Genomic DNA, 16,994 nt, shown 5'->3' with positions numbered 1-16,994 from the left:
ACTTAAATACGCTTATATACCCATACAACCCATGTCAATGTGTATATAAATACATTATCAATCCTACATTTAGTAAGAATGTACTTCTAAAGATAACCCACTATCATAATTCATACACAATAAAATTGTATGGCAAGTTTACTCCACATTTTTGCATAAAATTGTTACTTTTCTTTCAAACAGGATTGAAACAACACTATATTTACTAGAGAACAATTTATTTGTTAGGATATAAAGCACACATAACATTTCAAATATTGTCCATTTATTCCAGACTATGCATCAGTCCTGATGAAGGAGACGTGTTTGACCTTTCAGGGGTCATCCGATCCATTACTATGCTTGTTGCCTGTTTAACCGCCTCCATTGTACAGTGACTTTTGCCATCCTTATAAAGAAGAAGTGGTGCTACATTTCAGATCGATGTTCAGTCGGAACGGACATCTGTGTGAATGTGAAAAAAAGTGATGCTACTTATTTGGACATTCTTGCAAAACGAATAGAAAAAATATGTTTGTCATACAGATGGAAGCTTTTTCAATCTTGTTAAAAATGTTAAATCATTGTGAAATACCTTTATCTTTGGTTTTGTTAATTTTTACAAATAAAAAAGGACTGGGGACAACCATGATATAGGGTCTGACAGTTATGTAACAATCTATATTTGGTCTTGCATGTAACAGTGTATTTTTGTAAATGGTTTATGGAATATTACCATAGTATGCAAGGTGAAGATAAGGAACAGTGATCAATCTCATAACTCCTACAAGCAATACAAAATAGATAGTTGGGCAAACACGGACACCTGGACATACCAGAGGTGGGATCAGGTGCCTAGGAGGAGTAAGCATTCCCTGTTGACCGGTCACACCCGCCGTGAGCCCTATATCCTGATCAGATAAACGGAGTTATCCGCAGTCAAAATCAGCGTGCCAAGAACGGCATAACAGTCGGTATGAAACACGTCAGACAGGATTTGACTCAATGATAGGTTGTATTGACGAACTAGATCGTTATAACGACCATAGAATTTGCGAAATGCTGACTTCAATCGAGACTGTTGAAACCTTTGTATATGTAAAATTAGCTTAGTATATGTAAAAGTAGTCCGAGTTAAAAATGATAAAACCCATAAAAAAAAAGAAAGGAAGAAAAGAAACAAGATGGTAACATGAAAGCAGGGTCCTCGTCTCGTTCCCGGGTGCAGAAACATTTTATTCAAATATTGTTTGTGTGGCTGATGCTTTCTAAAACTTTGCTTTTGTAATATTGTGTTTTGCCAGTATTTAGTATATTTATAATTATTATATTATGGTACCAATATGTTCATAAATGTATTATTTTTGGACCACTTCTGTTAGAATATTGTGCTTGAATTCTTTGTATGCATCATCTATGAATCGTACATTTGTTTTTAAAGTTGCTTCATCAAAATCATACCATCACTCAGGTGCATTGAATCCTTGATACTCCTCAGAGACAAAGGAATTCCGTAACTTTGTCGCAGCACATGACAGTAGAGGGACTCGCACCTTGTGTCCTAGGTATCCCCAGCACCATCAAACAAATTGTCTGCATGCTATGTATCTGTTCCGCCTGTAATTCCAGGAAATGTTTGTAATTATTCACTAATGATAAACTTGCAATCTGACCCAATGACTGTGAATTATCATATTATTTGATTGAATGGATAATAAAAATGACGTGCTCTTCAATTGTTGCCCTCATTTCTCCACACTGGGATCGGTATTGGTAGTGTGCTGTCTCGAGCACATACACGTCTGAACACACTGGTGAAAAGTCAGGGTGTTCAGCAATACAGGCCAGTTCCTTGTTGAATGACTCCCTCTTCGCATCAACCCCTGGTAATTCGGTGCAGCATACACTCTCCTTGGCAGTTGGCATATGGGTACAAAATCCACATTGACACTTAAAATGATTTGTAAACCATGTAAATTGTGAAAGAATAGAGAAATCAAACGAAATGTTAAACTTAATATTAGAAAAAAAGATAATTCTCCATTAGATGATAATTTAAAACAGAAATCTTATAGAAGTGGTATGTACTATTATAGAGGAGGTATCGCACGAGAGGACAGAAAATTGATTGATCAATTTCGTATTTCCCATAATTTTTTTTTTTATAAATTAACAGTCTAACAGCGCCCTACCATTCCGTTTTTCCGAGGCGATGTTGTTCAGGTTCAACATTCTTCCCATTTAACTCATCGGAATCGTAAGAATCCGTTGCAGCTGGCTCAAATTGATAAGGGAAGATGTCCTGCACGTCCTCGTCGGGATAATCTTCAAAGGAAGACGCTTCAAATGACATATGTGGAGGTCGATTTCGTTCGAAGAAGTGCAGGTATCTCTTGCGTTTAATGGAATATTTGAAATTGATGTGATGTGATGCCAAATGGCATTATGGCTAAATATAGTAAAACCGGAAGTTCAGTTGATTGATTTCTGGCAGGTGCAGAAATATTGCTAACTTCGACGTGGAATATTTCGGTATTGAATGCACGCACGGTCATACGTTTTCATTCTTATATCTTAATTCAAAGGTATTTCTGAACCTATTCACCATTTTTGCACCCATGACTTCAGGGCACTTTAAAAACACTTACATACCCACACAACCACTGTCAATGTGTACATAAATACATTCTCATATCCACACATGCATTCTCAATATGTAAATAGATATGTTTCTTAATGTGTACATATATTTACATACCAAACAAATATTCTCATTGAGAACATAAATACGTTTATACATACCGACACAACCATTCTCAATGTGTACATGAATACTTGTACAAACCAACTCAGTCATTCTCATGTGTACAGAAATACCTTTACATACCGACACAGCCTTTCTCATGTGTACAACAATACCTTTACATACCGACACAACCATTCTCATGTGTACAAAAATACCTTAACATACCGACACAGCCATTCTTATGTGTACAACAATACGTTTACATACCGACACAGCCTTTCTCATGTGTACAGATATACCTTTACATACCGACACAGCCATTCTCATGTGTACAAAATACCTTTACATACCGACACAGCCATTCTCATGTGTACAGATATACCTTTACATACCGACACAGCCATTGTTAACATGTACAGATGTACATTCACACACCCACACAGGCATTATCAATGTGTAATACGTTTCTGAATGTAAATAAATTTACATAGCAACACAACCATTCTCATTGTGTACATAACCCGACACAACCATTCTCATTGTGTACATAACCCGACACAGCCATTCTCGTTGTGTACAGAAATGTCATTACATACCTACACAGCCATTCTTCAGATCGCTCCAGAAATAATTTGCATAACACCGAGAGTCTCCTAAACTCAACAGAAGAGAAAACAATATCATGCATGCTATAAACGATCAGTAAACTATAACATGAAACATATCATTTTAGTATTAAAAACTTTATGGGGAACTATAATACCAACCGTAAGTTTTAGCAGTCATTTCCGAGATGAAATATTAATCAAATGAGAGGATGATTGGGAAAGCGGGGACACGTCATATTTATATTTAGCGCAACAAAGTGATACATGCATGCTAACTGCAAACCAACAATTGTTTTACCCACAAATAGATAAAAATAAATTCGTGTGTCCATTAAGTTTGTGCATTTTATACAGAATCCCGTGCAGAATTAATGTGACAATAAAAATAAAAGTATGAAATAAATGTAAAACACCTAAGCATTTTCGCACGCACCTAATCTGGGATATATGCAAATCATTGTACGCACATCAGCAAAAGCAAATTTTCTGTTTCTATGTACCGATTTGGTTGAATAAACACTTTGTAATATTTACATACACAAACATATTGTATCAGCATTACATGTTGTACCTGTGTGATTTTCATCACATGTTCTTGACCTTACAAATATCATGAGTTCAATGCTACTTTAAAATTGGCTTTAAAATGATACCTGTTGACAAAAGGCGGGTATTTCATAGAGGGACGAAGATATTCTTTTCTTTTCGGAGGGGCCTCCGTGGCCGAGTGGTTAGAGCATTGCGATCAAAATCACACGGCCTCTCACCTCTGTCGGTGCGGGTTTGAATCCCACTCGCGTCGGTAAGTGAGAAAGTTTCCCAGTTTACTTTCGGAAGGTCGGTGGTCTCTTCCCAGGTAAATTGTACCTGGGGTTTTTCTCCCATCAATAAAAACTGGGTGCTAGCAGATAAATGAAAAAAATTGTTGAGTGTGGCGGAAAACATCAAATTCTTCTAATTTCAGGTCCGTAAGAACACCCGACTGTAATTCCGATGTTTAAACCAAATGGATGATCAGGTAAACGTGGTTATCTGCAGTCAAAATCACCGTGCCAAGAACGGCTTAACAATCGGTATGAAACACGTCAAACAGCATTTGACCCAATGCAAGGTTGTACTGACGAAGTAGATTGTTATAACGACCATAGAATTTGCGAAATGCTGACTTCAATCGAGACTGCTGAAATCCCTGTACCATCAACTTGTTTGTCAGTGCATATGGTGTTCATATCTCTCAACTGATTCGATACCCTAGAGCTTGTTCTGCATATAATCAATTTTGAAATTGAAGTCTGATGTGTTTCATTGCCGATTGTCAAGCCATTCTTGGCACACAGATGTTGACTACGGATGACTTCGTTTACTTGGCCAAGATATCAGAATGTGACCGGTCGACAGGGGATTCTCATTTCTCTAAGGCCCCTGATCCCACCTTTGGTATGTCCAGGGCCCTTATTCACAAAATATCTTACATGTACGACTAAGATCAAAATTAATGAACATTGTAAATATCTTATATTTCATTTCTTGTAGATTTCTTAATCAAATGTAAAGTGCATCCATGGTTTATAAAAATTGAATACATACTTTTGACCTTGTGATCGGTATTTGATTATCAGACAGAATTTTTTTTTTCGGCGTAGTCGTAATATGTTTTATGAATAAGGGTCCAGGGTTCTATTTTTCTCCAACTCTTTATTTATTATTGCTTATAGGAATAATGATATTGATCACTGTTCGTTATCCTCATCTATCATACAAATATACAAATTTGATGTTGTCAATGAAGTGATAACACTATATATACAGATATACAGATTTAATGTTGTCAATGAAGTGGTGACACTATATATACAGATATACAAAGCTAATGTTGTCAATGGAGTGGTGACACTATGTATACAGATGTACATATTTAATGTTGTCAATGAAGTGGTGACGCTATACATGTATATCAGATTTTAATGTTGTTAATGTGATGGTGACACTATGTATACAGATGTACAGATTTTGTGCGAAATTTTGTTTAAGGAAATACTTCCCCAACCATGCTGTTAAAAGTACCATATTACTAGATAACAACTATAGTTTATGTTATCATACAGCAGCATCGTTAGTGAGTATGTTCTGACTGATACAAATAGATTTACACAATGTTTGAAATAACATCATCGTCAATTATTTCATTACCTCCAGGGTATTTTTCTTAGAGTCTGCTTTGTTTTCCTTTAAAACATTATCTCGATGAGCAGTAGTGATTTATTCTTCAAAAGTTCATACTTTGAAACACATTAACCCCAATTCCTTTCTACAACTCGGATGTTTTCCTCTAGAATCACCTTCGTTGTTTCGCTTGTTTTGCTTTATATAGATATCATCTCCAGACATCCCTTCAGCTTCCGAATAAACTGGATCAATCATGGTTAGTGGAGCATGATCTAACTTGACTTTTCTTTTCCAGTACATGAACATCAAATACTTTCTGATAGATATAATGATAATGAGCACCAAAAGCAAAGCAATGATGACGCTTCCGTTAATCATGATCATTTTTGAAATCATTCCTTTATTGGGTATCGGGCGATCCATACAGGTAACTGGTTCAATGGAATGAGTAAATCCAGGATGTGTGAATATAGTGGAATCATTGTCTCCTTCAAATATTGTCGTGGTGGCTAAAATGTTAAAATAAATACACATAGTAAGTCTTGAACTCTTCCTCCGTAAAGAAGAAAACTATTTCTGTTTTATCCTTGTAGACATGAACTTCTCACTGCAAAGATCATTAGAATGATTTCAAGGTCACCGTATGTGATCATTCTAACTACTGTTATACAGCATTTGACCCAATGATAGGTTGTATTAGCAAGCTAGATCGTTATAAATTTGACAATTGTGTTCTTTCAAAACCACTTATTGTAATTCATTTATTGAATTTTATAGTCCATTAGATGAATGTTTTTAATTGCTCCTCTTTCTTTCTCTCTCCCACCTACCCACCCATCTACACACATACTTTCGTTCATCATTTCCACAATTACGCTGGAGTAATTGGAGTTCCAAAATAGTATGTCCAATTGATCGAACATGTTTTATTAAGTTGAGTATCCAATACAAAAATCAATCATGTTGTTTATCGTAGAGAATACCGTATACTACTTCAATGTAAAATATGGCTGTTATATATTTGTCATGGGTTTTCCAAATCTAAATAACATCTCCTGTGGAAGGAATGGGTTGCTTTCACTTTAAACAAAAAATAGTTCTGCGTGTGGTAGACTTATTTTAGTCATACATCTCTAATATCTAAAAGTAAACAACATCAAAAACTGAAGCATTTAGTTATCCCTTATTCGATATTGTTTGTTTTTATAGCTTTGAAATGCGAAAAAAATCTTTTGATTTGTCTTTTCTTCCCATTAAATGTTCAGAAATAGGAGCCATGTATGCTGGAATAAAGAAGTTGAAGATAACGAACAATGATCAATGTTATAGATCTAATAAAGAATACAAAATGGAGAACAAGGCAAACACGGCCCCCTTAAAACAATAATGCGTAGTCTGTAGTATGTAAATCAGTTGTAAAGAACGGCCCAACAAATGGTATGAAATACATTGGGCAGCATTCGCTCTAGTTTAGGTTGAAAATGCAAAGACGATAATTAAAACGACCGTAGAATTTGCAAAATGCTTTATTTAAACTGTTGACACCTTTCCATAATTTCATAAAATCCTCTTTTGGGTCACAATTGAGACATTCTTTACGTTATCTAAAGGAATATAAAAGGTTAACAATTACTCATGCTTTTCAAAAGCAAGACGTTTTAATAAATATTTGATGAATTAACGTAAAAACAACCTAGTGAATTTGGTTTAGTCAAATAAAATTGCACCATTTAGTGTTGAAATTCTGTGTTCATATTTCAGGTGTACTCAGTTATGGAAGAATTTCGCTTGCAATGAAAAGGTGAAGATAACAATGATGAATTTCATAAATCCAATAGAAATGCAGAATTAAGGGTAGAGAAAGCACGGATCCATGTGAACCAGAAGTGGGATCAGATGCCTAGGAGAATTACGTATCCCCTGTTGACCGGTATTACTCACCGTGACCCTTATATCTTGATCAGGTAAACGGAGTGATCCGTAGCCAAAATCAGTATGAAAGAACGGCCTAACACGCCATACAGCATTTAACCTAATCACAGGTTGTATGTGGAAAGTAGATCATGATAATGACCATAGAATTTGCAAAATGCTGAAACGAGATCAAGTAATACCATCTGTAGGTAATAATGGAATATTGCTACATAAATATTGGAAGTTATTTCGTTTGTCATAAGTTGAGTTGTTAGTTTACCGTTAACATTTATATTGATACAATTTCCAAATATGGAGCAGATTTGCAAGACTGTATGGTGTCTTTTATTTCGAGTTTAATCGAATAGACATATATATGAAAATTAGTATTGTTAAATGATAGAATGTCGTTGATATATATAAATGTCGGCTTAAAGGACACAGCAAAATATTTTTGTCTTATGTAAGAGCTTTTGAATAAATTCTGCCTCATAGGAATACAAAAAACATATCACCTGATAAAGAGGCAGAATTTGTGCCCATGAGAATTTCAACATTAGTCATATCTAACAAAAATTCTTATTGAATACAACGAGATGAATATCACGGCTTCCTTTAGATGGATTCGCACCAACTTTTTCACAGCTCCTACTTTTATTCATAATTGCTAATCGCAACGCCACTTTGCACAAAAATATTTTATATCCGCGAAAACAATTTTCTCAATAAATTAACCTGTCTGTGTGTGATTTTGAAATTTAATGCTAGGTGAAGATAACGAACAGTGATCAATCTCATAGCTTCTACAAGCAATACAAAATAGATAGTTGGGCAAACACGAACCCCTGGACACACCAGAGGTGGGATCAGGTGCCTAGGAGGAGTAAGCATCCCCTGTTGAGCGGTCACACCCGCCGTGAGCCGCATATCATGATCAGGTGAACGGAGTTATCTGCAGTCAAAATCAGTGTGCCAAGAACGGCTTAACAATCGGTATGAAACATGTCAGACAGCATTTGACCCAATGCGAGGTTGTATTGACGAAGTAGATCGTTATAACGACCATAGATTTTGCGAAATGCTGACTTCAATCGAGACTGTTGAAATCCCTGTACCATCAACTTGTTTGTCAGTAGCTTACCTCGATTTAAAAACTGACTATACCCAGAACAAGCTCTTGCATATCGAATCAGTTGAGATATATAAACACCATGTGCAGGTGATAATGGAATATTGCTACATAAATGTGGGAAGTTAACGATGGAGAAGCTGAAATCATCCCGTTTGTCATACAGTTGAGTTGTCAGTTTGCCGTTAATGTCTACTTTCAATAAAATATCCAAGTATGAAGCAGAAGTGGACGACTCTGTGGTGTCCCTTATTTCGAGCTCACAGGGATATATGAAATCGACATATGAATGAAAGCTATCATTGTTAATAGACAAAACGTTATCGATATATCTAAAAGTCGAATTGAAGGTCACAGCGAGAGATTTTTTCTTCTCACGTAGAAGTTTTTGAATAAATTCTGCTTCATATGAATATAAAAACAGGTCAGCTTACAAAGGAGCACAATTCGTGCCCATGGGAATTCCAACAGACTGTTGGAAGACCTGATTACCAAAGACCACGAAGATATTGTCAATGAGGAACTCTAGCATATTTTTTATTTCAACTTCAGAGTACTTGTGCGTGGAATCAGAGTGGTGTTTAACAAAGTAAGTTTTTGAATGACTGATCAGTAGATATGAATATTTCTGTTTTCCGTTTTTGTTGAAGAAGGAACTGTCTATGATGTCAAAAAGTCTAGTCTTTAATTTATTGTGAAGAATGGTCGTGTATAGTGTTGAAAATTCATAGGTTTTAATGCTATTGATTTGGGGAAAATTTTGTGATTTCAAGTTTACTAAAAGTTCTTTAGAATCCACATTTGATTTACACCACTTCTGGCATATGTAGTCGCACAGTAAGTTTGAAGTTTCTCCTTCACAGCTGTTAACATTTTCGTGAGGAGCAAAGATAGGGGCTTGGTAGAGCACTTACTGGATCCAGCGATGTATCTTTGTTTGTAAGAGTTTTTATGTAGTTTAGGAATCCAGTATAGATACGGTAACTCATATTCATTCCACCCATTGACTGGAATATTAAATGTGTCTAAAACTGAAGCATGGTTTTGAAGAATTTCGTCTTTTGAAAGGGCAGTTGGAGTATAAGTATGATTACCAAAAGTGGAATTAATGCCAAGTTCGTTTAAAATACAGTTGTAATCTGAGATATTTGTTTCTCTGGTTTTCAAGTACATAAATACTCGTCCATTATTTACGCTTATACAGTTCAGACGTAAGATATCAGATTAATTAAGGAGAACTACATCGTCATAATGAAGGACTTCCTTTTTAAAAAATGAATGAAAATATCGATAACAGCAATTTATATATATTTCTGTTACATTCAATTGCCTAACTCAGTAGCTCAGTAGGTTTTTATATTGGCAGCTGAACTGTAGATCGTGTGTTCGAGTTCAGCAAAGTTTTTCTTCTTCAAATTACTTTCTACATAAACTGCATTTTTTGACTAAATCAAATAAATTTGAAAATTTTCAAAATATTGTTGAACATATCTTTCACTTTTCATCCATACCAAATTTCTTTCGTGTAGTATTGCTCCTTAAGATGAACTTTGCCAAAAAGAACAGGATTCGTATAATGGGTGATATTTTGTTCATAGATTGTAACCATTGGGTAAATTGTACTGTCTTAAACTCAAACGATATTATATAGAATGTAGGTTCTTAACGTGCAAAATTCTACATTGCATTCATATATGTGATTAATATCAAAAGTAACATTCTCTCTCGATCTCTCAATTTCATAACTAAAAAATCTATTACATCCCTGTCTTTGAAAAGAAAGTTTTAAAACATCGATCGTATATTTAACTGTTTGTTAAATGATTCTTATGCAGTAAAATATACTAATATTGACTGAATTACCTTTAGATACGCAACCCTTCACCTTATCACAGTAATAACTCGTTCGACAAACGCATTCCAATGCACAGAATTTTCCATAACGACCGGGTGGACAAATCTTTTCGCAGTTGGTACCGAAGCTCCCTGCTTTGCAAGCTAGATGATAAGGAATAAATTCTCAATTAAACAAAAACCATTTACCTGATGTTCTAAATTCTTGATGAGACAATTCATTTGCAAAATTATCGTGAGCTATTATAGAAATTATGCTTGAAATACTGACACCGTGATAAGAAACGTCCCTGCCTTTCAGGAAATACAAGTACCTATAAAATATTATTACCCTCCCACGTAACCATTTTCAGGAGTACATAAATACATCTACATATCCACATAGTTATTCTCAATAGGTACTTAAATACGCTTACATACCCATACAACCTATTTCAATGTGTATATAAATACATTATCAATCCTATATTTAGTAAGAATGTACTTCTAAAGATAACCCACTATCATAATTCATACCACAATAAAATTGTATGGCAAGTTTACTCCACATTTTTGCATAAAATTGTTACTTTTCTTTCAAACAGGATTGAAACAACAATATATTTACTAGAGAACAATTTATTTGTTAGGATATAAAGCACTCATAACATTTCAAATATTGTCCATTTATTCCAGACTATAAATCAGTCCTGATGAAGGAGACGTGTTTGACCTTTCAGGGGTCATCCGATCCATTACTATGCTTGTTGCCTGTTTAACCGCCTCCATTGTACAGTGACTTTTGCCATCCTTATAAAGAAGAAGTGGTGCTACATTTCAGATCGATGTTCAGGCGGAACGGACATCTATGTGACTGTGAACAAAAAGTGATGCTACTTATTTGGACATTCTTGCAAAGCAGATTTAAAAAAAAACATGTTTGTCATACAGATGGGGGCTTTTTCAGTCCTGTTAAAAAATGTTAAATCATTGTGAAACACCTTTATCTTTGGGTTTGACATGGGTTATTTTAAATCTGAACCAAAGTCATATACACTAGTAAGTTGTAAATACAAATTGTTGTTGATTTTTACAAATAAAAAACACTGGGGACGACCATGATATAGGGTCTGACAGTTTTGTAACAATCTATGTTTGGTCTTGCATGTAACAGTGTATTTTTGTAAATATTTTATGGAATATTACCATAATATATGTAGAATTAGCTTAGTATATGTAATGGTAGTCCGAGTTAAAAAGGATAAAACCTATAAAAAAAAAAAGAAAGGAAGAAAAGAAACAAGATGGTAACATGAAAGCAGGGTCCTCGTCTCGCTCCTGGGTGCAGAAACATTTTATTTAAAATAGTGTTTGTGTGGCTGATGCTTTCTAAACATTTGATTTTGTAATATTCTGTTTTGCCAGTATTTAGTACATTTATAATTATTATATTATAATACCAATATGTTCATAAATGTATTATTTTTGGACCATTTCTGTGAGAATATTGTGCTTGAATTCTTTGTATGCATCTTGTATGAATCGTACATTTGTTTTCAAAGTTGCTTCATCAAAATCATACCATCACTCAGGTGCATTGAATCCTTGACACTCCTCAGAGGCAAAGGAATGCCGTAACTTTGTCGCAGTACATGGCGGTAGAGGGACTCACACCTTGTGTCCTAGTTATCCCTAGCACCATCAAACAAATTGTCTGTATGTTGTGTATCTGTTCCGCCTGTAATTCCAGGAAATGTTTGTAATTATTCACTAATGATAAACTTGCAGTCTGACCCAATAACGATGTGAATTATCATATTAGGTGATTAAATGGATTAAAAAAATGACGTGCTCTTCAATTGTTGCCCTCATTTCTCCAAGCTGGGATCGGTATTGGTAGTGTGCTGTCTCGAGCACATACACGTCTGAACACACTGGTGAAAAGTCGGAGTGTTCAGCAATACAGGCCAGTTCCTTGTTGAATGACTCCCTCTTCGCATCAACACCTGCAGCATACACTCTCCTTGGCAGTTGACATATGGGTACAAAATCCACATTGACATCTAAAATGATTTGTAAACCATGTACATTTGTGAAAGAATAGAGGAATCAAATGAAATGTTAATCTTAATAATAGAAAAAAAAGATAATTTTCCTCTAGATGGTGATTTAAAACAGAAATCTTATAGAAGCTGTATGTACTATTATAGAGGAGGTGTCGCACGAGAGGACAGAAAATGAATGTACTTCGGCACTTTATCATTGAAGTAATCAACTACACCAATATACACCAACAAAACCAGTAATTTTGTCTGTAATAATATAATCAAGGGTCTATACCATACCACCTCGGCGTAATATGACAATTTGACATCTGTAATTCATCATTGATGTAATTAAGAATGATGTACAGTTGATTGATCAATTTCGTATTTCCCATAATTTATTTTATGAATTTACAGTCTAACAGCGCCCTACCATTCCGTGTTTCCGAGGCGATGTTGTTCAGGTTCAACATTCTTTCCATTTAACTCATCGGAATCGTAAGAATCCGTTGCAGCTGTCTCAAATTGGTAAGGGAAGATGTCCTGCACGTCCTCGTCGGGATAATCTTCAAAGGAAGACGCTTCAAATGACATATGTGGAGGTCGATTTCGTTCGAAGAAGTGCAGGTATCGTTGGCATTTAATGGAATATTTGAAATTGATGTGATGTGACGCCAAATGGCATTATGGCTAAATATAGTAAAACCGGAAGTTCAGTTGATTGATTTCTGGCAGGTGCAAAAGTATTGCTAACTTCGACGTGGAATATTTCGGTATTGAATGCACGCACGGTCATACGTTTTCATTCTTATATCTTAATTCAAAGGTATTTTTGAACCTATTCACCATTTTTGCACCCATGACTTCGGGGCACTTTAAAAACACTTACATACCCACACAATCACTGTCAATGTGTACATACATTTTCATATCCACACATGCATTCTCAATATGTAAATAGATACGTTTCTTAATGTGTACAAAGATTTACATACCAAACAACTAGTCTCATTGAGTACATAAATACGTTTATACATACCGACACAACCATTCTCATGTGTACAGAAATACCTTTACATACCGACACAGCCATTCTCATGTGTACATATATACCTTTACATACCGACACAGCCATTGTTAATATGTACAGATGTACATTCACACACCCACACAGCCATTCTCATGTGTACAGAAATACCTTTACATATCGACACAGCCATTTTCATGTGTACAAAATGCCTTTACATACCGACAAAGCCATTCTCATATGTACAACAATACCTTTACATACCGACACAGCCATTCTCATGTGTACAGAAATACCTTTACATAACGACACAGCCATTCTCATGTGTACAGAAATACTTTTAGATAACGAGACAGCCATTTTCATGTGTATAACAAAACGTTTATACACACCGACACAGCCATTGTTAATGTGCACAGATATTCATTCACAAGCCCACAAAGGCATTCTCAATGTGTAATACGTTTCTGAATGTAAATGCAAGGTGAAGATAACGAACAGTGATCAATCTCATGATTCCTACAAGCAATACAAAATAGATAGTTGGGTAAACACGGACCCCTGGACACACCAGAGGTGGGATCAGGTGCCTAGGAAGAGTAAGCATCCCCTGTTGACCGGTCACACCCGCCGTGAGCCCCATATCCTAATCAGGTAAACGGAGTTATCCGCAGTCAAAATCAGTGTGCCAAGAACGGCTTAACAATCGGTATGAAACACGTCAGACAGCATTTGACCCAATGCGTAAATGAATTTACATAGCAACACAACCATTCTTATTGTGTACATAACCCGACACAACCATTTTCATTGTGTACATAACCCGACACAACCATTCTCACTGTGTACATAACCCGACACAGCCATTCTCATTGTGTACATAACCCGACACAGCCATTCTCATTGTGTACAGAAATATCATTACATACCGACACAGCCACTCTCATCGTGTACATAACCCGACACAACCATTCTCATTGTGTACAGAAATGTCATTACATACCGACACAACCATTTTCATTGTGCACATAACCCGACACAGCCATTCTCATTGTGTACATAATCCGACACAGCCATTCTCATTGTGTACATAACCCTACACAACCATTCTCATTGTGTACATAATCCGACACAGCCATTCTCATTGTGTACATAACCCGACACAGCCATTCTCATTGTGTACATAATCCGACACAGCCATTCTCATAGTGTATAGAAATGTCATTACATACCGACACAGCCATTCTCATTGTGTACGTAACCCGACACAGCCATTCTCACAGTGTACAGAAATGTCATTACATACCGACACAGCCATTCTCATTGTGTACATAACCCGACACAACCATTCTCATTGTGTACATAACCCGACACAGCCATTCTCATAGTGTATAGAAATGTCATTACATACCGACACAGCCATTCTCCAGGTCGCTCCAGAAATAATTTGCATAACACCGAGAGTCTCCTAAACTCAACAGAAGAGAAAACAATATCATGCATGTAATAAACGATCAGTAAACTATAACATGAAACAGATCATTTTAGTATTAAAAACTTTATGGGGAACTATAATACCAACCGTAAGTTTTAGTAGTCATTTCCGAGATGAAATATTAATCAAATGAGAGGATGATTGGGAAAGCGGGGACACGTCATATTTATATTTAGCGCAACAAAGTGATGTATGCATGCTAACTACCAACCAACAATTGTTTTAGCCACAAATAGATAAAACAAATTCGTGTGTCCTGTAAGTTTGTGCATTTTATACAGAATCCCGTGCAGAATTAATGTGGCAATAGAAATAAAAGTATGAAATAAATGTAAAACATCTTAAGCTTTGTTTATTCGGTGAGCTTTACTCATATGCAGAGTTTGTCTATAATAACCAGAAAAGAAAATACTCATGTAAGCATTTTCGCACGCACCTAATCTGGGATACATGCAAATCATTCTCCTCACATCAGCGAAAGCAAATTTTCTGTTTCTATGTACCGATTTGGTTGAATAAACACTTTGTAATATTTACATACACAAACATATTGTATCAGCATTACATGTTGTACCTGTGTGATTTTCATCACATGTTCTTGACCTTACAAATATCAAGAGCTCACTGCTACTTTAAAATTGGCTTTAAAATGATACCTGTTGACAAAAGGCGGGTATTTCATAGAGGGACGAAGATATTCTTTTCTTTTCGGAGGGGCCTCCGTGGTCGAGTGGTTAGAGCATTGCGATCAAAATCACACGGTCTCTCACCTCTGTCGGCGCGGGTTCGAATCCCGCTCTCGTCAGTAAGTGAGACAGTTTCCCAGTTTACTTTCGGAAGGTCGGTGGTCTCTTCCCAGGTAAATTGTACCTGGGTTTTCTCTCCCATCAATAAAAACTGGGCGCCAGCAGATAAATGAAAAAATTGTTGAGTGTGGCGGAAAACATCAAATTCTTCTAATTTCAGGTCCATAAGAACACCCGACTGTAATTCCGATGTTTAAACCAAATAGAAGAATTCTCTTACTCCTGAATGAAGTCATTTTTATATGAAATCTATTATTACAAATAAATAGAGTAACAGAATATACACTGACTTAAATCACATGTCAATTCGTAGAAATCTACTTTTGCACACGGAGCAAAGTTGCTCATGAATATATATAGTCATGAGTAAATGTCTTACCTTGGAAAATGCTTAAAACTTCCACTTAAGAAACATTGGTATGGGAATGTAATTGTGGAACAGCTATCTGATAAGACGATGCTCAGACTTCTTTCTGCAATAGCATCTATAATTAACGTGTCCCTCTCTGAAAATTCAGTTCCTTCCAGCTTCAAGTAGGCATTTATAACACCGCTGCTTAAGAAACGAGGACTAAATAAACTCCAGATCTGTCAGCAATCTACCATTTATCTCTAAAATACTTGAAGAGGTAGTGGCTAAGAAACTGGATGAGCATCTTAATTTGAATTGTCTCTGTGCAATCAGCATACAAAAAAGTAGCATTCTACAGAAAACGCCATCATGATATTTCACAGGTATTAGATAACTGGTAGTCTGTTACATTTGATTTCACTGACCATCGCATCTTACTTAATAGACTTGATGTAGCTTATGGAATAATAGGTGGTGTCTTAAAATGGATCCATTCTCACTTAGAAGAGCGGCGTCAATCTGTATCTATTAACTCTGTCTAATCCACTGAGCGAGTTATTCCTTTTTTCGCGTTCTCCAAGGGTATGTTCTTGGGCCTAAACTTTACTGCCTGTTTTCCAAACCATTTGGAACCATCTGTCGCCAACACGAGATAAACTACCACAGTTATGCGGATGAATCTCAAATTTACCTTGTAAAACGACCAACGAAAGGATGAAATATGAAGATAACGAACAATGATCAATCTCATAAATCCTATCAACAATACAAAATAGAGAGTTGGGCAAACACAGACACCTGGATATATCAGAGGTGGGATCCAGTGCCTAGAAAGAGTAAGCATCCTCTGTCAAACGGCTACATCTGCCGAGAGCCTATATCTTGATCAGATAA

The 16,994-nt window shown here is 35.9% G+C and overlaps 1 protein-coding gene across 6 annotated transcripts; it reads right to left on the bottom strand.

Moving 5' to 3' along the window:
• Window positions 1–201: 201 nt before the first annotated feature.
• Window positions 202–16,219, bottom strand: LOC130046506 (protein draper-like). Of its 6 annotated transcripts, XR_008800357.1 has the most exons (7): window positions 15,030–15,086; window positions 14,859–14,915; window positions 12,854–12,986; window positions 11,958–12,438; window positions 10,668–11,249; window positions 10,406–10,540; window positions 5,138–6,008 (listed from the first exon to the last, which is right to left on the bottom strand). XR_008800357.1 is itself a non-coding variant. In XM_056155828.1 (5 exons), exons 1-4 carry the CDS (start codon window positions 15,046–15,048, stop codon window positions 1,725–1,727), a joined length of 414 nt encoding a protein of 137 aa, XP_056011803.1. In that variant the 5' UTR covers window positions 15,049–15,086; the 3' UTR covers window positions 202–444; window positions 1,441–1,724. The 6 variants fall into 6 exon arrangements, 2 of the variants coding, with proteins under 2 accessions (XP_056011803.1, XP_056011802.1); XM_056155828.1 differs by lacking the exons at window positions 5,138–6,008; window positions 10,406–10,540; window positions 10,668–11,249; window positions 11,958–12,438 and adding exons at window positions 202–444; window positions 1,441–1,929; XR_008800356.1 differs by lacking the exons at window positions 10,668–11,249; window positions 11,958–12,438; window positions 12,854–12,986; window positions 15,030–15,086 and adding an exon at window positions 16,128–16,219.
• Between the last annotated feature and the right edge of the window lie 775 nt (window positions 16,220–16,994).

Source organism: Ostrea edulis, chromosome 2 (genome assembly GCF_947568905.1).
Source record: "Ostrea edulis chromosome 2, xbOstEdul1.1, whole genome shotgun sequence".
In the NCBI taxonomy this organism is placed as follows: domain Eukaryota; kingdom Metazoa; phylum Mollusca; class Bivalvia; order Ostreida; family Ostreidae; genus Ostrea; species Ostrea edulis.
This window is presented reverse-complemented; position numbering and strand designations above follow the sequence as displayed.

What these genes read in the sequence shown, in the direction of transcription:
- LOC130046506 (XM_056155827.1), bottom strand. An exon ending in CCTGGAGAATGGCTGTGTCG is followed by an intron (nt 10,541 to 14,858) that starts GTATGTAATGAC and finishes CTTATCATCTAG; the next exon opens with CTTGCAAAGCAGGGAGCTTC. An exon ending in GAAGGGTTGCGTATCTAAAG is followed by an intron (nt 6,009 to 10,405) that starts GTAATTCAGTCA and finishes TTAACATTTTAG; the next exon opens with CCACCACGACAATATTTGAA.